Source organism: Hyperoodon ampullatus (genome assembly GCF_949752795.1).
Source record: "Hyperoodon ampullatus genome assembly, chromosome: 2".
Lineage (NCBI taxonomy): Eukaryota > Metazoa > Chordata > Mammalia > Artiodactyla > Ziphiidae > Hyperoodon > Hyperoodon ampullatus.
In genome coordinates this window covers 22,399,943-22,424,319 of record NC_136915.1, presented here as the reverse complement: position 1 = coordinate 22,424,319, position 24,377 = coordinate 22,399,943, and the positions used below count along the sequence as shown (strand labels likewise).

Below are 24,377 nucleotides of genomic sequence, written 5' to 3'. Positions count from 1 at the left end.
TTGGGCGGGGAGCCCTGCTCCGCATGAACATCTGGCCAGCTGTCCGAGGGGCCTGCAAACAACTGAAGCTCTGTGAGCACTGTGTGCAGGGGAACACAGCACACAACCTCTCTGGCTGCGTGTGGGAGCAGTGTCAGCCGGAGGAGCCAGGTATGGAGTCAGGCCCTCCCCAAGGTTAGTGCCCCCAGTGATGAACGCCAAGGCCTTGGCCCCACCCCCTAAACCTCTTCCCTGCACCTTCTCCCACCAGGACACTGTGTGGCCCAAGGTGAGGTGGTCAAGGAAGGTTGCTCTGTCTACAACCGCTCAGAGTCATGTCCAGGTAAAGGGGCTCCTGCTGGCCTAAGTCAAGTTGGAGGGAGGGGGCTGAGGTGTCCCCAGCCAGAGCCTGCCTCCAATATGGAATTGGCCTCTCCCAGAGAGTCGACTATGCCCACGAACACCGGGGTCCAGTTTCAGTTCTGCCTTTAGCTCACTGAGAAGTCCCTTCCCCTCTCTGGCCTGTTTCCTCCTCTGTAAATCGGTGCAGCCAGAGGATCTAGGACAAGCATGTAGAGAGGATGGGGGAGCTAGCTCTTCTATTTTAAACCATAGTGAGGACTTTGGAAGTTCAGAAGGGAATGGGGGGAGGGCTTCCTGGAGGAGGTGGCATCAGCGGTGACACTTTAAAAGGTAGAGTGGAAAGAGGGCACATCTGGTGGAAGGAACTGTGTGAACTAAGGCTTGAAAGTGTGTTGGGTGGGCCTGGGTTGGGGTCTTGATGGGAATTGAGGGTGGGGATCTGGATTATTATGGATTCCCTGTCTCTTCAGCTGTGCACCACCACCCCACTTATGAACCGAAGACCATCACAACAGGTAGGTACTACCTGGGGGAATGGGAGGTCTAGAGGTGCAGGGAAAGACAGAGCTGGGCTCAGGCACTGACGAGATCTGTGACCTCAGCCCTGTGATTTCTCCCTCTGAGCCTGTTTCCACATCTGTAAAGTGGGTTGGATAATACTTCACAAAGTTGCTGTGAGGATTTTATGAGAAGACGTATAGCACCTAGTTCAGTTTCTGACGCATAGAAGGTGATCAAGAAATGATGGTTCCCATCCCTTCTCCCAACACCAGAGAACTCAGGATGACCCCCTCCGGACCTACTTGGTGCTGAGGGTGTATGGCTCAGGTTGCCAAGGTGTCCTCAGTGACTACCTATTGCAACGTCCAGGCCCAGAGAGGGTCACAAAGCAGGTTCCTGGCAGAACAGAGGCAAGAACCCCACCCCTTGGTTCCCACTGCCCCTCAGGGCCTGGAGGTCAGCAGGCTTGGCAAGGATGGCTGAAGAGGCTCTTGGTTAATTAAAGCCAGAAACGTGATCTTAGGGGCTGAATTATTGATGGCTCAGCTCCCTCCGGCCTGAGCCCCAGATCAGTGTTGTACAGCTTATTTCTTCCCTCTTCTGCTCCTCCTTCCCCAGTGCCCTTCTCTGGGGCTCCCTGAGCTGCAGCTGGGACTACCCTTTGCCCTTCATATTCTCAGACCCCCCTTCCACAAGCTACTCCCTCTGGGAGGTGGACCCAGCTCCCAACTGGGCCCCTTTCACTGCCCCAGAATGATCTTTCACCACCATCCCTGCCCTGCCCTTCTCTGGGCACCTGGCCCAGGGCCTGAAATTGAATCCCTGGTGGGAGTGGATGGCTAACGTGGCACAGCTGGGAGCCACCCAGACATCCTGGCAACCGTGGGCCACAAGGCGGGGGCAGGGGAAAGGGGCAGGGGATGCTGTGTGAGGCTGGCTATGCCCTGACTGTGGGGTGACTTTGGACAGGCCTGGCACTCAGAGCCTGGCTTCTCCCTCTGACGTGCATCATCAAGTCTTCATTTCTCTACCTGGTAGGGTGCGGGCCTCCACTTCTTCCTCGCTCCTTCCCTCCCTAAGTAAGGGCTCTGGCACTGGGGGACTCCAGGGTCTCGGGACTTAGGAATCCTGAAAGGAGACCACAGCATCTGCATCTGGGCTTCAAACCCCAAGACCCAAGGCTGAGAGGGACTCTGAGCTGAAGCGGGTGTGGATGTCCAAGTTCTGGGTCCTTCCTCACCCTGTTGGGCCCCTGTGGAAGAGGGAGGCTGGCAGGGAGCTCAGTCACCATCTGGTCCCTGCAGTCAGGAGGCTCAGAGAGGGTGTAAGAGGCATCAAGCCACCGAGCAGCTCAGGAGCAGAGCCAGGGCCGAGCCAAGGCCCTGCCTCCCCAGCCAGGCACTGTCCCTCCCCACAGGCACTTCCCAACCTCCCACAGGGTCTGGGTTGAACTTCTGAGCCTGCTGCTCAAGGCTCCCATAGTGAGGACTGGGACCTCCAGATGACCTGTGCCGGGTATTGGGGTGGGGCTGGGCTCCTGGCCCACAGTGGCCTGCTGTGACCTCCACCCTGCAGAGAGCCCCTTGGTCCCTGAGGCCCACGGCCCTGGCTTTGATGGGGCCAGCTTCATTGGTGGCATCGTGCTGGTGCTGAGCCTGCAGACAGTGGCCTTCTTTGTCTTGCGCTTCCTCAAGGCCAAGGACAGCACCTACCAGACACTGTGAGTACCTAGCCCGCCGAGTCCCAGCTCACTGCCCACCCGCCCCCCTCTCTTGCCCCTCAGGTCCCTATTAGTGCCGGTGGTTGTCTTCCCCATGGGGCAGCCTTAGGGGCGATGAGTCCCTCCCAGCCTCCCCCATGTGAGCTACACCCCTTCTCCCTCCTCCAGTTGTGGGGTTCTCTCTGCTGGGTGTTGGCTGGGGCAGGACTCAGCCTGGGCCCGGCGTCTGCGAACCCAACTGAGCCCACCTGTCTTTGTCCCCTCATGCTGCCAGCAGGGAGGAGAACCAGTAGGTGACAGCACAGGCAGCCTTCGGCCTGCAGCTCTGTGGCCACGGGCAGGAGCCTGGGCCATGTGTGCGGTTTGGTTTTCCTCTGAGAAGGGGAGCTGCTCTGAGGCCCCCGTGTGCTGTGGCCCCATGTGTGCTGTGGGGCGGATCGCTGCAGCCTCCATTAAAGTGTTTGCTCTTTTGATCACCGCCTGCTCTCTGAGGGTGGGCGTCCTTGGCCTGGCTGAGGTGGGACCACTGCCCTGAGTGCCCTCTCTGTCTGGCCTCTGCAGAATCTGACCCCCTTCAGGCCTGGATTCCATACTCAGGGGAAAAAGGATGAAGAGGCTGCCCTCTTGACCCACTTGTGGGCACTAGGGGTGGGAGAAACTTTGGTCACCAAATTCTGGCCCTGGTGGGCACCGAGCAGGCTCGGTGCCCAATACCTGACATCCCCTCCTGTCTGGGCCTGGTACCTGCAGATGAGAGCATCCTTCAACCACCTCCTGTCTCATCCATCATCCCTGCGGGGCCCCCTGCCTGGTACTAGGTCTGGAGCCTGCCTCCTCCCATCAACCTGGCCTGGACACTGCCCCCAAATAAAGGAGCTCTTTCCAGCACTGTGTTTTATGTCCCATGTCTTGGGCTGTGTGTGGATTGGATAGGGTGGGGGTATGGCCACTGTCCTCTCCTTAATGGAAATTCAGACTTGAACTGATACTGTCACCTTTTAAAATATTTTTATTTGCGGGAATTCCTTTGGTGGTCCAGTGGTTAGGACTCAGCGCTTTTACTTCTGGGGCCGGCTTCAATCCCTGGTTGGGGAACTAAGATCCCACAAGCTGCATGGCACAGCCAAAACAAAAAATATTTTTATTTGTTACATGTGTTTAATCCCCTCCTCCACCACTTTATAGATAAGGGTACAGAGACACAGAAAGGTAAGCACACCTGCTGAAGATCGCACAGAGTGGAATGGGGCAGGACTGGGATTTGAATCCACGTTTTTCTGACTCTAGAATGAGCAGAACTTCAGAACTCCTCTGCAGAGGCATCTCCAGGCTCTTTTGGCTTCTAAAGTTGGGTCTCTGCCCCAGTGCCAAGGTGGAGATGCCCCCGGGACCCTCCACAGGGTACTTCTGGCCTTCCTTGAGCAGGCCCTTCTGGAAAGCTCCACCCATGCCCACCTCCCCCTCTTCACCCCCCCATCCCTGGGCCCAGAAGTCTTCCCTGACGAATAACATCTCCTATCAATGGGGCACTTGCTGGAAACCAGGCATGTGGCTGAGAGTCTGACATCAGTATCTGATTTAGTCCCATGATTGTCCTAGGAAGCTGAGAGGCAATAGAGAGTCATGGGTGAAAGTTCAGCCTGTGGAGCCTGACTGCTCTGTGTGAATGGGAACAAGTTAATTGAACAGCTCTTGGCCTCAGTTTCCTCGTCTGTAAAGTTGGGTAACAGCGGTTCCATCTCTGTGGGATATGGGGAAGGTTCAGAGCAGGTGCATGTGCTCCGTCTGCTTCATTCCAGGGCACCCATCCACCCTTCCAGCTGGGCAGCCTGTGGTCAGCCACCTGCACCTCTTCTTGCCCCAGGCCTAGTCTCCGTGCAGGGTCTCCGGATGCAGCTGGAAGGGATTTAGGGCCCTTGGGCTCCACAGGGAGTTCCAGCTACTCCTTTTCCTCACCGAGGGCTCACCTGCCTAGACATCGCACCACCATGGACAATGCCAAACACAGTCCGCCTCCTCGTCCCTCCCCTCCATGCTCACTTCCATCAACACCCCCGTCCTTTCAGACATCAGCCTCCCCTTTAGCCTCCCCTCCAGCTCCTTGCATCTACCTCGTGTTACCCAGCCTGCCTTGCTCTCTCTTCTTCAAGCCCCTGCACACGCAGTTTCTCCTGCCTGGGTCACCCTCCCTTGGCTTCTCCACCCAGCACTTAATCCTGGCTGGTATAATGCCCATTCTCTCCCAGGCCAAGGGAGGAAATGCCCCTATATCTTTCTGGCTTTCCACCCAGTTAAGGAAATTTCTCTATTGAATGTTTTCTTTTTCAAAATTAGTAAATGCCAGGAATTCCCTGGCAGTCCAGTGGTTAGGGCTCCACACTTCCACTGCAGGGGGCATGGGTTTGATCCCTGTTTGGGGAGCTAGGATCCCATAAGCCGTGTGGCACCCCAAAAAAAGTAGTAAATGCCTGTAAGGAACAAGAGGACTACACAGAAGTTTATATAAAGAACGAGAAACCCTCTCCCCCCGGTCCCACTCCCCAGTAATAACTATGCTTAACAGGATGGGGCAGGGCTGGGATTTGAATCCACGTTTTTCTGACTCTAGACCTTTTTCTATGAATTCACAACACACATTTAGCGTTTTTAAAATACAAAGTGGGAGCATGCTTTACATATTGTTCTGCAATTTTGCCCCTTTCATTATAGATCAAATTTGCCCTATGACTTATAAAGATGGTGAAGATTTATTTGCCTGCATCCTATCAATGTGCAGCTGGGTCATTTCCACTTTATCATAAACAGCATCATGGTGAAGGGGCTTGTCTGCAGATCTTGGCACACCTGTGGGAGAGAGTAGGGAGGACAGATTCCTGGAATTGGAATTGCAGAGTCTCAGCGTCCATCTCATGGATCCATCTTGTCTGGCAAACTTGGCCTCTACCTTCCCCTGCACCCTCTTGAACCTCAGCCTTCCCCACCCCCACAAGCACTGGGCCTGGAAAAAGGAGGCCCTCAGGGAGGGTTTGATGAAGGAATGAATGAGTGAATGAATGAATGAATGAGCTTTTCCTCTCCTTCCCTCCCCTATCACCGGAGGTCCCTCTCCAGCTCAGACCTCACCACTCACATCTGGACCAAGGCTGCTGCCTCTTCACTGGCCTCCCAGCCTCCATGCCTGCCCTGCACGGTCTGCCCATTCAATGGCCTATATTAGCAGCTGTTTTCTAGGCACTGCCAGGGGCTTCTCAGTGGACCTGAGGGTGGGCATGAAGTCACCTTGCTAAGGTGGGGGGACATGGGCTTGGGCAAAACCTATGGCATATAAGTGCCAGAGAGAACACAAATCATGTCCTGTCTCTGGGCCCGTTTCTCCATTTTTATTCATTCATTTAACCAACATTAACTGAGCACCTGCTATGTACCAGCCTATAACCCAGGGCCAGTAATAACGACCATGAGGGGGGCTGTGTAACGATGGGAGGTAACGTACCACACCCAGCATGACTTGTGGGGTGCAGTAGGTGCCCAACAGACGGTAGCAGCGGTCATTCCTGACACTGGTGACAAGGATCAGAGAAGGATTCCTAGTAGAGATGGCATTAGGGCTGGACCTTCATGGATGGGCGGAGCTTCACAGGGAGAGAAGAGGAGGAGGCTTCCGGATGGAAGGCAAAGACTTAGCTAAAGTTCAAAGGTAGAAAAACCCTATGTGAAACCAGAAGTCTGAAGAGATGGCTGCAGAGCCCTAGAGGCCAGGAGCAGAAGTTGGACTCCATCCTGGTTGGAGCAGGGAGGGATTATGCCCATTATCTCCAGGGCTGAGGAAGGAAATGCCCCCACCTTCTGCTGGTTCCAGCCTGGGTGGGGTGTCCCTGGGGAGGGACAACAGGAGGAAGCCTTGTTTCATGTCCTCTCACCAGCCTGGCCCCTTATAAACTGGCATCCTCCCTCAGGGGCTCCAGCAAGGTGGGCCCACTCTGGACCCCACTCTCCCTTTTGCTCCTCTTGTTTGGGGAGCCCGCCTGAGAACCCAGGATGCCCCAGCTGCCCAGGTAGAGGCCTAGGGCGCCCCCCGTACCCATCTGCCCTCATTCCCTCCCTAGGTATCCTTCTCCCAGCCAGGCTCACTAGCCTCAAGGAGCAGTGTGGGAGTTTGATAATCTGGGCTCTGCACAAAAACTTATGCAAATAGATGCAAATGGTGAAAAACCTTGCCAGCTCCGAAGGCCAGTGTCCTGACAGCTAGAATCTGGGGGGTGGAAACAGAAGTGCAGAGGGGTCTGGGAGAGAAATGCCCACCCCTCCCATGCCCATCCTGTGCCCATCCAGCCCCATGTCTCCCTGTAGAACCCAGGGAACTGGAAGCCAGCAAGGTTGTCCTCCTGCCCAGTTGTCCTGGAGCCCCAGGAAGTCCTGGGGAGAAGGGAGCGCCAGGTCCTCAAGGTGAGAGATGCCGTGGAGCAGGCAGGGACCTGGGGCAAGCTGGGGAGGACGGGGTGCAGCAGTTACAGTCTGTGCTGAGAGCCCATGACAAAAGGACAAGGAACCTACTGCGTGCCAGGCTCCAGGCTGGATGCCCAGCATCCGAAGATTGATCCTGTGAGGTAGGTGGTACCATCCCCATTTTGCTAGGGGGAAAGTGAGGCTCAGAGAGGATAAGCAGTTTGCCCACATTCACGGAGCCAGGAAAGGCTGCAGCTGGGATTTGATTTCTGGCTCCAAATCCCTCGTTGCTTTTTGGCCCCTGACATGGGGTGGGACGTAATGCATCTCTGCCTTGGGATTTCAGGGCAACTTGGACCACCAGGCAAGATGGGCCCCAAGGGTGAGCCTGGAGAGTGTGTGGGGCCAGAGGTCTCCTCTTCTTTCTTTGCTCCGTCCCTGCCTCTGCTTGGCTGCTGCTCAGGAATTGGCTATGATTTCTCTCCTGCAGAGGGGGTGGAAAGCTGGGAGGAGTGGGGAGAATTAGAAGGGCCTGGGCACCCTCCCCTCTGGTGGTTAATGGGCATTCCCTTGGAGGTACTCAGACCTCAAGAGCCAACACTCATCTTTCCCTGGGCAGGAGATTCAGCGAACCTGCTCGGGGGCCAGGAGAGTGAGGCCGCCTTCAAAGGAGCCAGGCACTTGGAGTCAGTTGGTGCTGGGGTGTTGGTGGACCCCAGGTGTGGCCCAGCGCACCTTGGAACCCCTCTTCAGGGGTCCAAAGGAATCAAAAGGGCTCCTGGGTCCCACACTTGGCCTGTTCCATTGCCTGTGGGGGGGGTGGGGGGTGGGGAATAACTTGGGGGCCCCCCTCAGTCCATCTCCCCTTCCCCAGGCCCCAGGAGCTGCCAGGAGCTGCTGAGCCGGGGTACCACCTTGAGCGGCTGGTACCATCTGTGCCTACCCGAGGGCTGAGCCTTCCCAGTCTTTTGTGACGTGGACGTCACAGAGTGGGGGCTGGCTGGCGAGCGAGTGTCAGGGAGAGAAGCGACTCAAAAGTCAGGCCCAGTGGGTACTTCTTCCCCTTGGCCCGTAGGGGGAGCCAGAGCCCACCAGAGCCAAGGCATCCCTTAAGTGTAACTCACTAAGGAATGAAGTCTGAGACGGCTTCACAGAGGAGATGCCATTTGAAAGGGCCTTGAAGGCTGTGTAGAAGTTCTCGAGATAGATGAGGTGCAGAAGGTCATTCCAGGTAGAGGGAAAGACAAATGTAAGGAGGCAGGAGAGTACAAGAGGGTGTGGGGGGACTGTATGAATGAGCTGAGAGTAGGTGGAGTGGTTGGCTGAGGTCTACTGCTGTGGGTCAAGCATGGACTGAGGGCCCCTGAAAAGACCAGTTCACAGAGGGCACTGAATGACCCACTGAGGAGTGTGGAGGGCAGTGGGGAGCCATGGAAGTGTTTTAAGCAGGGGAGGGACCAGGTCAGACATGTTTTAGAAAGAAGACTCAGGCTACACTGTGGCAGATGCATTGAGTGGGGACCAGACTGCAGGTAGGGACACAGGTTAGGACAACTGCAGGGGTCAGGGCAGGAGAAGAGGGTGGGCAGTGGCAACAATGGAAGTAGAGGCTCTTAGACTGAAAGATATTTAGGAGAGAAACCCTGCAGGGCCTGGGGTCTGCTTGGCTTGAAGAGGAAAGTGGGGTTGGGAGGGAGCATCAGGGTAAGGCTGGGTGGGCCTCTGGAGGTGACCTCTCTAATATCTTGGTTCTTATGATAGTAAATTAAAGCAGGTTATTTTGAATCTGACCCGCAACTGGACTGACCGTCTCCCGAGGACAGGGATGATGTTTCTATCATTTCATTTCCCCCAGGGCTTTCGAGGCTGCAGTGTAAAGTTGAGAGTCAGTAAAATGTAATAAGTGTGTGTAGAGCTCATCAGCATATTCACAGGCAAGGCTCACTTGGACTCACACTTTATCAACAAGACCCGAATCCAAAGAGGGGACGCCTGTCCACCTACCCCCCACAGTGCATCCATTCTCAGCTGCCTCTGCCCCCCGCTTCTCCTCATCCCATGCTCAGCCTGGAGTAATGGCTGCCGTGCTAGCCTTCTCTGCCTCCCTAGCTATTCCAGCGGTGACAGGATGGTTCCGTGGATTTCTTCTGCTCTTGGTCCTCCTACAAAACAGGTCTTGGGAGCCAGGAATCTGAATTCTGGCTGGGTAATGAGAATTTGCCCCAGCTTACTCTCCAGAGTAGGTTCTCAGTAGGGTCCAGGGAGCTGGAGGGGCATTTCCCTGGCATTCTGACTTCCCACCTGGGATCTGAGGATTGCTCCATCTCTGCCTCCCTGTCCCCCAGGTACCTGGGAGCTGCGGGTGGAGCTGGAGGACTTTAAAGGCAACCGCACCTTTGCTCACTGTGGGGCCTTCCACCTCCTTGGGGAGGCAGGTCACTACCCAGCTAGTGCTGGGCAGGTACTCAGAGGGCACTGCAGGTGAGCGAGCCTACAGTGGGGCCCTGAAGTAGGCAAAGAAGGTGAGGGAGGCTGGGTTCTTTCCCAAGGCTGCCACGGCCTTCATGAATGACCCAGGACAACTCCTTCCCCTCTGTGGGCCTCAGTTTCCTCATCTGAAAAATGGCAGTTGTGAGACAGGGTGGTGTAGGAGTGAAGAAGCTGGGCTCTGGAGGCAAACAATCCTGAGGTTAAAAGTCCAGCTCTGTCATTTACTAACTATGTGACCTTGGGCAAGTCCCTTCTGGGTCAGAGCCTCAGTCTCCTCCCCTGTAAAATAGGTAAGGAGGCAGGGAGGGAGGGTGCGGGAGACCTCTGAGGCTCTGTTGAGTGTTAGCATTATCTGCCTTTTTTTAAAAATACTTATTCATTCATTCATTTATTTAGGCTCTGCCAGTTGTTAGTTGTGGCATGTGGGATCTTCGTTGCCACGTGCGGGATCTTTAGTTGCGGCATGCATGTGGGATCTAGTTCCCTGATCAGAGATCGAACCCAGGCCCCCTGCCTTGGTAGTGCGGAGTCTTAACCACTGGACCACCAGGGAAGTCCCCAGCATTATCTGCTTTGGAAGAGGAACCAGAGAAGGCTTTTTTCAGAGAAACACCAACTGTTGAGGGGAAATCTGAAAGAGGGAAGTGGTTATGAGGAGGTGCCTCAGGAGAGCCCCCTTTCCTGCCCAGGCATCTGAGAAATCCCTCCCAGCTCTACCTGGCACAGTTGCTCCGGCTGCAAATGGGAGCTGGGAGGAGACAAAGGAGCAAGAGGGAAGCTGAGGATTCTGGGAGGGGAAAAGGTAGGGGGAGGAGCCAGTGGCTTTGGAGCCACAGTCCTGAGCTCAAGTCCCAATGCCCCTGTGTAGCCATGGGCAAACACCCTGGCTCCTTGGCACTGCTGTTTTCTCATGGGGCCTGAAAACATCCACCTCACAATTGCTCTGAGGCTCCTGTGAGATCATCTCTTCAAGGGTGCCAGGCATGGTGCCGGCACCTAGGTGCCTCCCATCCCCTTCCTGCCAGGGGACTCCCTGAGCTTCCACAGCAGGAAGCCCTTTACCACCTATGACACAAACCATGATACAAGCAAAAGCAACTGCGAGGTGACTGTCCGTGGTGCCTGGTGTTTCAGATCCTGCTATCAGTCCAATCTCAACGGGTGCCACTGGATGTCCGAAGCCACTGCCCATAACTATGACATTGACTGGGCCTCAGACTGTGGCGTGGGCCACCCTTACCACAGGGTTCACATAATGCTTTGCTAGGGCCCCCTGGCAACAAGCAGGGTTATCTTATCTCTCCTGTACAGTTTCTGGACCCTCGGCTACCCCTCCCCATTGCTAACCATCTTTGCTCCTCTGTCCACGTTAAAAAAAAGAAAATCACTTTAACCCTTTCCTGACTTGCAGACCTCTTCCAGTCATTGGGAAAAGCTCACAAGGGCAGAGCAGGGCACAGGTTTCAGTTCCATTCAAGGAAGACATTCCTTCCAGTCAGGAAGATGGACGAATTGGCCTCAAAAGGTAGTGAGGCTTCCATCCCAAGAGGTGTGCAAGCCAAGGCCAGAGGAACATTGAGTGGTGGACTTGGAAGGATTCAGGCATCCACTGACAATACTCTTGAGCCCCCTGGGTCCTACAAATGGATGGTTTTGTGGTGGGAATTGCACAGCTATCTCACCCTCTCTGTTGCCCTCTCCTGGTCCCTTCTAAGTTGTCTCTTTTCCAGGCTCTGTTGTAAGTCAAGTTCTCATTCTTTGCTACTTCTTGCCTGTCCCATTAGGGGTTAGTTTGAACTCAGTCAAACCAAGGCAGGTACATTTTTCTTCCCTGGGGCAACAAGGCAGTGAAACAGCAGTACCGAGCTGGCATTTACTGAGCAGTTAGTTAATTTGCCAGTGTCACATTCTAGAAAGTGTTAGAGCAATAGTTAAGAGTCTGATCTCTGAGCCTGACAGATAGTCCTGGGCTTGCATCCTGCTCTGTCATGTAGCTGAGTGCTCTTGAACAAGTTACTCAACCTCTCTAAGTCCCCAGTTCCTGATTTCAGAGTTCACTGAAGTTTATACCAGGCTGCTGCCTCACTAATTCACACTAGAAGGTTAGGGATTCTTGGGGATTGGAGCTGGGAAGCTGTTGTAGCCCAAGGGCTGGAGTTTCTGGCATTCTCCAGGTAGTAGAGAAACGTTTGCATGGGGATTCTTCTCAGGTTCCATGGTCATGTTCTGGGTGGAGGTCATAGATCGGAAGGGCTCCACGGCAGATTGGGTTACGGGAAAAGCAGCCCCCTGGCAAAAGTGCAAAAGACCGGGCTCAGATGCCAAGTCCCATGCTCCTGGCAGGCTGAAGAGCAGGCTTCCCCCAGTCTCTAGTCCCTCCCAGCCTGCACAGCAGGGACCCGGAGGACAGGCACTCTTCGTGGCACTCTACGCTGTGTTCTACACACACTAATGTCTCTGGAGATCCTTTCTTTCAACAGACCCCGCAGGGGGCAGGGCCTGCAATTCCCACCCCTGCCTTCCTTAGCCCTGGCCTGGGCACACACACACACATGTGTGTGTGTGTGTGTGTGTCTGTGTGTTTATTTATTTATTTATTTTTTTGTTTGTTTATTTAACTCTTCTTTGCGGCATGTGGGATCTTTTAGTTGTGGCATGCGAACTCTTAGTTGTGGCATGTGGGATCTCGTTCCCCGACCAGGGATCAAACCTGGGCCCCCTGCATTGGGAGTGCCGAGTCTCAGCCACTGGACCACCAGAGAAGTCCCCTGGGCACGTATCTTATGAGTGCCTGCTGTGAGCAGTCCACAGTGGTTGGCGTGCACAGGGGCACAGGCTGTACCGGAAGCGGCCTGTCTCAGAGGTTCTGGCGGGAGATGAGGGAGGGAAGAGGCCGAGTCCCAGGCCGCTAGGGAGCGGTGCTGCCCCAGGGCCGAGGGTGGAGCTTTCCCCGTCGTCCAGGAAAGGGCTGGGCCCGGCCTACATGTGAGGGCAGGAGAGAGCGACTGCAGGCGCTCTCCTGCGGAATCCGGGTGGTGAGCACTGCCTGACCGATTCCCGGGATTCCCCCACGTGACTCTGAATCGCGGATCACCGGATGCCCAAGATTCCCGGGACCCCAATCCCCGATTTCAGATCCTCAGGACCTTACAAGTCAGAGGCCGGATTTCGCCCTGGACACCAGATTCCCAAACGGGACCTCCGGCCGGACTCCGGATCTCCAGATCTTCAGATCCCGTAGGAGATTCCCGATCCTGACCTGATTCCCGATCCCGGGATCCCGGGATCTGTTGTCCCTGGCTCCTGTCCCGCCCCGGGTGCCCAAAGCCCGGCGCCCGACGCCCGAGCGCCCCCGCATGGCGGGGCAGTGCCTGAGGTCCGGAGCCGCGGAGCGCGCCGGCAGCTGCTGGCAGGACCCGCTGGCCGAGGCGGTGAGCCGGGGCCGGCCGCTCGCGGCGTCCCCGGGCCGGGGCTGCGTGCGAAGCCGGCCGCTTAGCGTGGTCTACGTGTTGACCCGGGAGCCGCAGCCCTTGGCGGAAACCGAGACTGGAGCCGAGGCGGAGCCGCTCCCTCTGCGCTGCCTGCGTGAGGCCTGCGCGCAGCTCCCCGGACCGCGGCCACGACCTCAGCTGCGCAGCCTGCCTTTTGGAACCCTGGCGCTGGGAGACACCTCAGCGCTCGACTCCTTCTACAACGCGGGTGAGCGCTCCTGGGGGCGGGGCGGGGCGCTGGGGCGGGGCTTAGGGTCTGGGGAGGAGCCTAAGGGGCGTGGCTCGGCGACTCCCGGGAGACCCCGAGGTGTGGGGTGTAGGGGGCTATGCGGGCATAAAATGAGCTAAAGTCTAGGTGCTCGAGGCGGGGCAGTGATAAAAGTGGAGTTTAGGGGATCTGGAGCACGGCCGGACTCGGGCAGGGATTTAGCGGATCCAGGTCTGGCTCGTGGTTCAGGGTTGGAACTTAAGCACTCTGGAGTCGGCACCGTGCCTAGGGAGAGGCTGGGAGCGGGGCAGGGTGTGGTATCTCAGGAGTGGGATTGGAGAACTCAGCCTCGGGATGATCTCGCACGGAGCTCATGACGGAGAATCCTGGGAGGTGGAATTTGGACTGGGGAAAGGAGCCGTAACATGTGGGCCTGGAATTCAGGGGTCCTAGCATACTACTTCCGAGGATCCGGCTGGAGAGGCAGAAAGAGAAGTGAAGGGGACCAAGTGCCCAACTGCACTGGATTCTAGGCGAGGGAGCTTGGGTTATGAGACCCCAGTAGTTCCGAGAGAATGCGCCGAGCTTGCGGGGGGGAGGGGCTGGAGGCGGAGCAGGGTCGTCCGGGGGCGGGACCAGAAGGCGGCTATTCCCGCGCGGGTCACCCCGCCCTCTCGCTATCCCGAACGCCCCGCCCTCGATACTTATTTGTTCATCCGAGAGTCCAGGAACCGTACTTGCAGGATGTCCAGGATGTCCATAAAACCGCAGCCTAAAAATGAAGGCTGACTCGACCTTGAGGACACAAAGACACACAGAGTCACAGACTCACAAATCGTACATATCTTGATTCACATAAACTGTCGCAGACACTATCACACACAGAGATACAGACACAGCAAGCTGCACACACACACACACATACACACACACACACAGAGGCACAGTGTTTGTACACGCACAGGGCATGTGTGTATACACATGTGTATACACACAGCACACTGCTCGTGCCAGCCCCTTTCAAGAGACTGGGCTGAGAACCCAGGGAAGAGGAATTTTATCTTTGCACAACTCCTGCCTCTCAGATGGCCTGGAACAGGCTCCAGACTGGTGCACAGCCTCCCCTTCTCTGTGCCGAGTGTCCGCAGGCTCTGAACAGTGGGTATGAGTCATAGCCCGGGGAGCTCCACTCCTTTCCTTGCAATACTATAGATATAATTTCTGTATGAGCCAGAGGGACCCTAAAAGGGGGAAACTGAGGCCCAGAGCAAAACTGGACCCTGCTGGAGTCACAATGGGAAGGCAGGCTGAGCCAGGATGGATCCCCAGGCTCCTTCCCCACAAGCTGGGCTTCAGGGCTCAGGGCCCCCACCCGTGTGCCCACAGATGTGGTGGTGCTGGAGGTGAGCAGCTCCCTGGTGCAGCCCTCCCTGTTCTACCACCTGGGCGTGCGGGAGAGCTTCAGCATGACCAACAACGTGCTTCTCTGCTCCCAGGCCGACCTCCCTGACCTGCAGGCCCTGCGGGTAGGTGGCCAGCGGGCTGGTGGGGGCCGGCACAGAGCTGGGGTGGCCTTACTCACAACACCAGTATCTGAATGTCTGTCCCCTGCAGGAGGACATTTTCCAGAAGAACTCGGTGAACAGAAACCACCTCTACTCCAATGTGCCCTTTGACCTCCATTGTGACCTCTGACCTCCACTATCTTTCCTGGCCTCCTCATTCCTCTCTGACCTCCCTAGTGCCCCCTGACATCCATGTGACCCTTTGTTCCCTATGGTCTCCCTTCATGAAGTGTGCCCCTTCCCTGCTATTTTAGTCCCCACTGGTGCTGACCTCTGACCCCCCTCACTGCCCCTCTCTAACCTGGTAGTGACCTCTGACCTCCACTGATTCCCACCTCCCTCCCACCAGGATTGCGTTGGCAGCTACACGCTGATCCCCTATGTGGTGACAGCCAGTGGTCGGGTGCTATGTGGAGACGCGGGCCTCCTGAGGGGCCTGGCTGACGGCCTCGTACAGGCTGGGGTGGGCACCGAGGTGCTGCTCACACCCCTGGTGGGCCGGCTTGCCCGCCTGCTGGAGGCCACGCCCACGGACTCCTGGTAATGGGGGCCTTCAGCAGGTGCACCAGGAGGAGGCTGGTGAGGGTACGGGGGGCTGGGGCTGAGGAGCGAGCCTGGCCATTCTCTCTCCCCCCCTCCCCTGCCGTGGACGTTAGTGGCTATTTCCGGGAGACCGTTCGGCGGGACATCCGGCAGGCGCGGGAGCGGTTCAGCGGGCAGCAGCTGCGGCAGGAGCTGGCTCGCCTGCAACGGAGCCTGGACAGCGTAGAGCTGCTCAGCCCCGACATCATCATGAACCTGCTGCTCTCCTACCGTGACGTGCAGGTGTGCGGTGCGCAGAGAGGCGGGCAGTGGGGGCAGCGACATTCAGTGTCGGAGAAACCTGAGTCCAGCTCCTGGACTCACTTGCTCACTGGTGGCTTTGAACAAATTATCTGACGTCTCTGAGCCTCGGTTTCCTTGTCTGTAAGAGGGGACGATCATGTCTCCCAGGGCAGCTGGGAGGCTGGGGCACACAGTGGGTTCTCCGTGTAAGGTGTGGTGTCTCTACTACCTGCTGGGCCTGAAGGAGGCGTGCAGAGGATGGTGGGTGGGAAGATGGGGTGTCGGGGACCCCAGCTCAAGGTTTACCTCAGGGTCTGTGGGCAGATGGGACCGACCAGAGGCCAGCAGGCCAGGGCGTGCTATTCCCTCCTGCAGGACTACTCAGCCATCATTGAGCTGGTGGAGACACTGCAGGCCCTGCCCACCTGTGACGTGGCCGAGCAGCACAATGTCTGCTTCCACTACACATTTGCCCTCAACCGGTGGGTAGCAGAGCAAGGCTCAGGTAGTAGCATGTGGGGACATGGGTCTCTGCTGTGCAGAGTCATTGCTGTCTGCAATCACTGCTGTTCAGGGAATTTGCTGACCAAGGTCACACTGATGTCAAATGGTCCCTATTGTTCTGTTCTTGCCGCCCAGGGTGGGGTGGGGTGGTGGCGCTGCCCTTGGAGTGGTCACAGCTATCCAAGGTCACTGCTTCTCAGAGTCACTGCAGCTAGAAATCACTTCCATCTGGGATCACTACCTCTAGAAAGATCAGAGCTGACCAGAGTCACTGCTATTCTGGGTTCATGATTGTCAGGCCCTTGGAAGGGTCCCTGCTGTTCAGGGTCTGGGGGTTCCTAGACAGAGAGTGGAGGCAGGGCCATCAAGTGGGTTCCCAGCCTTCTTCCCTTTCCCCTAGGAGGAACAGGCCTGGGGACCGGGAGAAGGCACTGGCTGTGCTGCTGCCACTGGTACAGTTTGAGGGCTCAGTGGCACCTGACCTATATTGCATGTGTGGCCGTATCTATAAGGACATGTTCTTCAGCTCTGGCTTCCAGGATGCTGGGCACCGGGAGCAGGCCTATCACTGGTAAGGGGCCCAAACGAGTGGACAGTGTGCTGAGCTAGAGGGATGAGGAATGAGGCTGTGGGCATCAGTCCAGCCCCGCGTCCCCCCACCCTTCCCCCAGGTATCGCAAGGCTTTTGATGTAGAGCCCAGCCTCCACTCGGGCATCAATGCAGCTGTGCTTCTCATTGCCGCTGGGCAGCGCTTTGAGGACTCCAAGGAGCTCCGGCTCATAGGTGAACCCCAATCCTGCACCCCTATCCCCTACCCACAGGAGCTCAGAGGGGCCTGGGGAGAGGGCAGGGAGAGAAGACACTGGGCTGGAGCTGAGGCCGACCCCATCCCCTTTTGGACCTGTCCTGCCTGAACCCACCCCGGTCCTGGGCCCTTGTGAGCCCTTGAGCCCACAACTGTTCCTAAGCTCACACCTGTGTTCCTTACACACTGAATTCCACGTACACTTGTTCCCAAACCCTCACCTGTGCCTGAGCTCCTACTCCCACCTGAGATCTGGCCACACCTAAGTTTTTAGCCATTTCTATGTTCCTGCCCACATGAATTTTGTGGCCTACACCTGGGCTTTGCCCAAAGCTGTCATCACATTCAATACAACCCATGCCCCTCCCTCCCAGGCATGAAGCTGGGCTGCCTTCTGGCCCGAAAAGGCTGTGTGGAGAAGATGCAGTATTACTGGGATGTTGGCTTCTATCTGGGAGCTCAGATCCTTGCCAATGACCTCACCCAGGTGGCACTGGCTGCAGAGCAGCTGTACAAGCTCAATGCCCCCATATGGTAGGTGGCCCCTTCTGTGGTGGTCCTGGGCTGGCCTGGGCTGTCAGCTTCTGTACCTATATCCACTGGCATCTAGTCTGAACCTCTTTCAGACCAGTGCCCATGGCACCCAATGGCCACATTCTGGCTGCATCCAAGCCAGTCTACTGTCCCTGGCAGTGCTAGCTGGTGCCTGGGCTGAGTTGAGGACAAGGTTGTGTCTGCAGGTACCTGGTGTCTGTGATGGAAACCTTCCTGCTGTACCAGCACTTCAGACCCACACTAGAGCCTCCTGGAGAAACCCCACACCATGCCCACTTCTGGCTCCACTTTTTGCTACAGTCCTGCCAGCCACTCAAGATGACTTGTCCCCAAGGGGAGCAGTGCTTGGTGAGGCCCGTGGGGTGTGGGACCTGGGAGAGGGGAAGGCCCCTTTTGACCAACCCCTCTGCCCTGTCACCTGCAGGTGCTGGTCCTGGAGATGAATAAGGCGCTGCTACCGGCCAGGCTGGAGGCTCAGGGTGCCAACCCGGTGAGCACAGTGACAGTGAGCCTGCTGGAGCCCGGTAAGCAGGTGATATCGCCGGTGAGTCACCCCCATTCACATCTATGCACCCCTTCTCTCCAGCCTTTCCCCCATCCCCAGACCCCTCTCCAGGTCCCCACACCCCTCTCGGACGTTTTTGTTCTCACAGGACATTCCCTCCAGCTGGACCTTCCCGGTGGCCTCCATCAGCGGTGTCAGGTGAGAGGGGAGACCTGGGGGGGTCGGGCGGGGGCGGGGGAGCGCTGCTGGTCTGCCCGGCTCACTGGGGTTCTTCATCCCTTCCAGCGTGTCGAAGCGAGACGAGCGCTGCTGCTTCCTCTACGCGCTTCCCCCGGCTCAGGACGTCCAGCTGTGCTTCCCCAGCGGAGGGCACTGCCAGTGGTGCGCGCAGCCCTTCGGGGTCGGGGTGCTCTGAGGGCAAGGGTGCCCGGGGTATTGAGGGAAAGGAAAGGACATGTTCCCTGGGTGCTCTCGGCAAAGAGGGGACAGTTTCCGCCCAAGGTGCCCTTCCCATCAGCCTGATCTCCGCCCTCAGGTTCTGCGGGCTGATCCAGGCCTTGGTGAAGAATCCGGACTCCACGGCGGCCGCAGAGGAGGTGGAGGGCGGAGGGGAGGTATTGGAGGTGAGGAAGGGGTTGCTGGGAGCTTGAGGAGGGGGAAGGGCTGAGTGCCCAGCTGAACCCCGCATCTCACCCGCCCCCCAGTTTGATTATGAGCACACGGAGTCGGGAGAGCGGCTGGTGCTGGGCAAGGGCACCTACGGGGTGGTGTACGCCGGCCGCGATCGGCACACGCGGGTGCGCATCGCCATCAAGGAGATCCCGGAGCGGGACAGCAGGTTTGGGACCTGAGGCCACGCGGGTGGAGCTCAGGGCTCGGGGTGGGGGGCTGGGGGACCAGGTGGGCGGGTCAAATGGGCTGGACCGCGAGTTGAGAGGGTCCTGTGGGCGGGACTGCAGGCGGGGGCGACGCGGATGCCCAAGTGGTCGAGCCGAGTGCGCTGGCTCACAGAAGCGAGAGTACGAGCCCAGTGGGCCCAGGCCTGTGCGCAGAACTGCAGGGACCCGGAGGGCGGGCTGTGGCCTGGAGGGCGTGTGGGCTGGGTGATTAAGTTGCGGAAGGTCGGGGGCGGGGGTGCTGGTGGGCGGGGCAGATCCTGGGGGCCTGCCTTGCTGGCGCTGGAGTTGGGTAAGCATCTCTGCCCCAAGCTGGCCTGTTCTTCACTCCCTACCTGCCCCCAGGTTCTCTCAGCCACTGCATGAAGAGATCGCTCTGCACAAACGCCTGCGCCACAAGAACATCGTGCGCTATCTGGGCTCAGCCAGTCAGGGCGGCTACCTCAAGATCTTCATGGAGGAAGTGCCTGGAGGTTCCTGCCCTGTGTGGGATGGGAATGGAACTGGGGTTGTGGAGCATGGGGCTGGAGCCAAGCAAGGGTGGAGAACCCTCCAGGAAAATGAACCCTAGCGTGTGTGGGTAGTGTAGCCCAGAATTAGCTGAGGCAGTGCAGCTGGGTGATGGAGTCTGGGCCGTGGCCTGGCCTTTGAGCAGAGAGCTGTGCGCTGGAGTAAGTGGGTGCCAATTATGACCTTGGACTCATCTTCCCAGGCAGCCTGTCCTCCTTGCTCCGGTCAGTGTGGGGACCCCTGCAGGACAACGAGAGCACCATCAGTTTCTACACCCGCCAGATCCTGCAGGGACTCAGCTACCTGCACGACAACCGCATCGTGCATCGAGATATCAAGGTCAGAGTGTAGCTGGCTCACCCTGGTGGGGGGTGGGGAGGAAGAGATATGGCCCCAGACAGAGGCTGACAGTTTAGACTAAGTGGACAGACCCTTTGCAAAGGGTTGGGGAATTCATCAAGAAGGTTCCCTAGAGAAGGCAAGAAGTTCAGATCTGAAGCTAACTTCCAGAGGGGGATAAGTGGGATGGCAGGGGGAGGAGGTTGACAGAGGCAGGGTCAGGCTGGGAGTCCCAGGAGTCGGGGTCTCGGGATAGGGTCCAGTTCTGGCACCAGGAGCCCAGCCTGATGTCCGCTGAGCACAATGTCCTCTCTACTCAGGGGGACAATGTACTGATCAACACCTTCAGCGGGCTGCTCAAGATTTCCGACTTTGGTACCTCCAAGCGGCTAGCAGGCATCACACCGTGCACTGAGACCTTCACAGGTAACAGGGGGTGGGGTGGTGAATGGGGTTGCTGACGTGGGGCAGAGAACTCTTGGGACCTTCCAGGGAATGCTGTTTCTCCTGGGCATGGAGTTAGATCCTAATGGGGGATGGAACCCGGGGCAGGTGACTGAGCCAGGGGTGAGGTGATAGAATCTAGAACTGGAGCTTGGATAGCTGATGACATTGAGTTTAGTCCCTGAAACGGAGCCCAGAAGTGTTGATGCGGGCCAAAGGTCAAAGCGGATGATGCAATCCAGGTTAGATGATGGCACCTACTGTGGATGATGGAGCCCACGAACGTGACGGAGGCTGAGATGAGTGAGGAGACTCAGGATAGATGTCTGATGACCAGGGGAGGTGATAGGAATTGTTTTGGATACTAAAGTTCAGGGTGAATGCAGGTGGCCAGAGGATGATAGAGCCCCCTGCCACCCCCACAGCGACAAAGCCTAGATGTGCATTATTGCTACTGCTCCTGTCCTAGGGACGCTACAGTATATGGCCCCAGAAATCATTGACCAGGGCCCACGAGGGTATGGGAAGGCGGCAGACATCTGGTCATTGGGCTGCACTGTAATCGAGATGGCCACAGGTCGCCCACCCTTCCACGAGCTGGGGAGCCCGCAGGCTGCCATGTTTCAGGTGAGATCCCTCAGGGCCTGGCTTATGAGGTGGGGTGGGGACAGACTGGGCCCTGAACACCTCTAAACTTGTCCCTTGTGTCCCCTCCCTGCCCTCTTCCCAGGTGGGCATGTACAAGGTGCACCCACCAATGCCCAGTTCTCTGTCAGCCGAGGCTCAAGCCTTCCTCCTCCGAACTTTTGAGCCAGACCCCCGCCTCCGAGCCAGTGCTCAGGCACTGCTGGAGGACCCCTTCCTGCAACCTGGGAAGAAGAGCCGCATCCCTGGCTCCCCCCAACAAGCTCTAAGGTCCTCAGGTACCAAGTGGGTGGAAGGAGTGAGCACACTGGGGTGAGGGCAGAGGAGCCGTGGAGGTGAGAGGGCTCAGCGGGCCCCGGCTGACAGCCTTGTCCCTCCCTCAGACGCCCCTTCCGCCAGCCCCACTCCTTCAGCTAACTTGACCTCCCAGTCCCAGACATTCCCGCGCCCTCAGGCACCCTCTCAGCACCCTCCCAGCACCCCCAAGCGCTGCCTCAGTTATGGGGACACCAGCCAGCTCCGGTAAGAACCCAGGGTCCTGGGGTGGGTTTGCTTCATCTGGTTTTGTCCTGGTATGCTCCCTCCAGAAAAAGTCCTCCTTGGGGACTTGGGCACTTTGACCACTTGCAAGGATGGCATTTGGTGCCCTCCTCCCAAATGCTCTTACCTATGTTTATTGTGCCCTCTCAATGCTGAGTTCATCTCTTTTATCCCTGTGAGGTGGGCATAAAAGTAAAAGCCAGGGGCTTCCCTGGTGGCGCAGTGGTTGAGAGTCTGCCTGCCGATGCAGGGGACACGGGTTCGTGCCCCGGTCCGGGAAGATCCCACATGCCGCGGAGCGGCTGGGCCCGTGAGCCATGGCCGCTGAGCCTGCGCGTCCGGAGCCTGTGCTCCGCAACGGAGGGGGCACAACAGTGAGAGGCCCGCGTACCGCAAAAAAAAAAAAAAAAAAGTAAAAGCCAGGATTCAAACTCTGGGGTGGAGGTGGCTGGACGGTGTTGCTGCCCACCCTCCATCAGCCGCTCTTCACTGCACCCAGGGTGCCTGAGGAGCCTGGGGCCGAGGAGCCTGCGTCCCCTGAGGAGAGTTCGGGGCTGAGCCTCCTGCACCAAGAGAGCAAGCGCGGGGCCATGTTGGCTACGGTACTGGAGCAGGAGCTACAGGCCCTGGCGGAGAGTCTGCGCCTGAAGCAGGAACAGGTGGGAGGCTCGCCCCGGCGCCCCCTGCTGGTCGAGCACCGACAGGACTCCTGCTGAAGGCCTCCCCCGTACCTCCGCTCCTTACCCCCACCGCGCCCCGCACCCTCCCACCAGCATCTCCCCCGGCTCAGGCGGGAATACTCTCTGAGGACATTCTCTTCCTCCTCAGGGTTCCCATCTGGGGAAGAATCATGTGGAACAGCTACTGCGCTGCCTCAGGGCACACATCCACACCCCCAACCGCCGGCAGCTGGCCCAGGAGCTGCGGGAGCTGCAAGGGCAGCTTCGGGCCCAGGGCCTTGGGCCCGAGATTCTGCAAGGACCACTCTTCGCCTTCCCGGATGCGGTGAGGGAGCTTTCTCAGTTAGGGCTGCCCAATAAGAGGTAGTGAGCTGCCCATGCTTGGGAATGTACAAGGACTTGATGTTGCAAGATTCCATGTCTTCCCCGATAGAACCATCGGGAAAGGGACATCTGCCCAGTCCTAGCTTCCCAGCCCCTCCTTTGATCCCAAGCCCGCCCACCCCACTTGCCTCCTATAGAAGACTTTCTAGGCCTTTCCAACTCAAGCCCCATCTCTGTTTGAAGCTCAGCAGTCTCAGCCGCACCCTTCCTCCTGCTCCAGGTGAAGCAGATCCTCCGCAGGCGCCAGATCCGCCCACACTGGATGTTCGTGCTGGACTCGCTGCTCAGCCGCGCTGTGCTGGCAGCCCTGGCTGTTCTGGCCCCAGGTGGGTGGGGGATTGGAGCCTGCCTGCCTGCCTGCCTGCGGGGCGAGGGTGTGATCCTTGGGGGCGTGGTGAACACCAATAGGGCAGGTAGGGGCGTGGTCAGTGAGGCCCTGGCTTGACCCGGCGCCGAGCAGGGGGATGGCGTAACCAAATGGATATCTCCCAGGCTGACACTGCCTAGCCCGTGCCCAGAGCCCCGCGTCCTCTGTCGATGTCTGGGGTCCTAAATGGGCATTCTCGCCCTGCCTGAGTTCACCCCACTCGGATCGGCAGAGGCGGAGAAGGAGGCAGTCCCACCGAAGTCGGAGGAGTCCAATAAAGAAGAGGAGTCCCAGCGGAAGCAGCAGGAGGCCCCAGTCCAGCGGAGCCCGCTCCCAGGGGAACCCGAGCAGCGCACCCCACCTTCGATGGTGCAGCTGGGACTCTTGCGAGCAGAGACCGATAGGTACAGCTTCTGGGACTCGCCCACAGCCTCTGCAGGAGCTTCACCCCTACGCCCCCTCCATTCTATTGCCTTCTGCCTTCTAACAGGCTTCGAGATGTCCTGGCTGAGAAGGAACGGGAGTGCCAGGCCCTGGTGCAGCTAACCCTACAGCGCGTCAGTCGGGGGGCCAGGACCTGGGCCCTGCCCTCAGAGCCCCCAGGTGAGTGGGAGCAGGCTGGAGAGCTCGAATGGTGGGTGTGAGGCAGCTTCTTGGCAGAGGCATCCTTGGGTTCACCAGCTGACTTCTCCCTGACAGCTGCTCTCACAGTGGACCAGGGCCTGGTGCAGTGGCTACAGGAACTGAATGTGGATTCAGGCACCATCCAGACGGTAAGGGGGCGAGTACTGGCAGTCCCTGACCCCCACCAACCAAAGACTCCATCTATGCCCATCTTTCAGCTCTTCTCACTTTCTCCCTCTGATGCAGAGAATCTCAATACTGAATGAACACTTTGTATTTGCCTCCCATTGGACAGATGAGAAAACTGAGGCCCAGAAAGGAGTGTGATCTGTCGTATCATGTTGGTAGTAGAACAGAGCTAGTTCCTGGGTCTCTGGACCCATCTTTCTCTGATTTTACCTCTCCCTGTTTCTGTGTATGTGTCTTTGTCCACAACTAGCTACTGAACCACAGCTTCACCCTCCATGCCTTACTGACCTGTGCGACTAGAGATGACCTCATCTACACACGCATCAGGTATGTCCTGGGCCCTTGAGGGATAACCCACACATATGGCCTCATGCTGGCCAGATCCTGACACCACCCCCCTAGTTACAGGCCTGCCTGTGTTCCTCTCTGAAAACTATAGGGACCCCAGGGTCCCTTGGGGACGGGGGGGGGGCATCAGGCAGACAGTGGGTACCAGAGAGAGAGCCCAGGGCCTTCTTCTGCCTGAGCCTCATTGAGCCTGGTGCCCCCAGGGGAGGGATGATATGCCGCATCTGGAGAGCCATCTTGGCACAGCGAGCAAGATCCACGCCAGTTACCCCTGGCCTGCAGGAGGCTGAATGAGGACATCAGAGACAGGAGGCCAGACCCAAGGATGGATGAACGCAGGAAACACAAGAGGCTTCTGACACACCTGCCCCAGGACTCAGGGGCAACTGGAGGAGGCCAGGTGGGTGGGGGGCAGGGTAGGGCCCAAGCCTAGCCCCAGTGGGGGGAACCAAC

General features: G+C 57.8%; 3 protein-coding genes across 5 annotated transcripts; all 3 read left to right on the top strand.

Moving 5' to 3' along the window:
- Positions 1-3,442, top strand: CD164L2 (CD164 molecule like 2). 2 transcript variants are annotated; one of them, XM_079698702.1, is made up of 5 exons: positions 1-150; positions 251-322; positions 813-857; positions 2,419-2,563; positions 3,125-3,442. In XM_079698702.1, exons 1-5 carry the CDS (start codon positions 24-26, stop codon positions 3,129-3,131), a joined length of 396 nt encoding a protein of 131 aa, XP_079554828.1. In that variant the 5' UTR covers positions 1-23; the 3' UTR covers positions 3,132-3,442. The 2 variants fall into 2 exon arrangements, with proteins under 2 accessions (XP_079554828.1, XP_079554827.1); XM_079698701.1 differs by lacking the exon at positions 3,125-3,442 and adding an exon at positions 2,841-3,034.
- Positions 3,443-6,365: 2,923 nt separating this feature from the next.
- Positions 6,366-12,740, top strand: FCN3 (ficolin 3; the record flags this gene model as incomplete). The annotated part of the gene is given in 16 exon segments (XM_079720324.1): positions 6,366-6,427; positions 6,520-6,572; positions 6,575-6,601; positions 6,604-6,618; positions 6,914-7,009; positions 7,356-7,406; positions 7,884-7,960; positions 7,964-7,990; positions 7,992-8,012; positions 9,119-9,130; positions 9,134-9,248; positions 9,355-9,452; positions 9,454-9,490; positions 10,525-10,745; positions 12,327-12,484; positions 12,635-12,740. Coding segments are annotated over 16 exon segments (1,176 nt in total).
- Positions 12,741-12,837: 97 nt separating this feature from the next.
- On the top strand, positions 12,838-24,347 carry MAP3K6 (mitogen-activated protein kinase kinase kinase 6; the record flags this gene model as incomplete). Of its 2 annotated transcripts, XM_079728411.1 has the most annotated exons (29): positions 12,838-13,198; positions 14,585-14,724; positions 14,813-14,836; positions 15,113-15,303; positions 15,420-15,588; positions 15,964-16,070; positions 16,493-16,663; positions 16,764-16,876; positions 17,273-17,432; positions 17,639-17,801; positions 17,878-17,985; positions 18,107-18,156; positions 18,244-18,339; positions 18,494-18,581; positions 18,663-18,796; positions 19,200-19,327; positions 19,567-19,703; positions 20,024-20,129; positions 20,617-20,774; positions 20,878-21,070; positions 21,176-21,314; positions 21,832-21,991; positions 22,161-22,337; positions 22,617-22,722; positions 22,996-23,167; positions 23,254-23,366; positions 23,463-23,536; positions 23,827-23,903; positions 24,128-24,347. In XM_079728411.1, the coding sequence occupies 29 exons, from the start codon at positions 12,856-12,858 to the stop codon at positions 24,216-24,218; spliced, it is 3,888 nt and encodes a 1,295-aa protein (XP_079584537.1). In that variant the 3' UTR covers positions 24,219-24,347. The 2 variants fall into 2 exon arrangements, with proteins under 2 accessions (XP_079584537.1, XP_079584536.1); XM_079728410.1 differs by lacking the exon at positions 14,813-14,836 and having other exon boundaries at positions 12,856-13,198.
- Between the last annotated feature and the right edge of the window lie 30 nt (positions 24,348-24,377).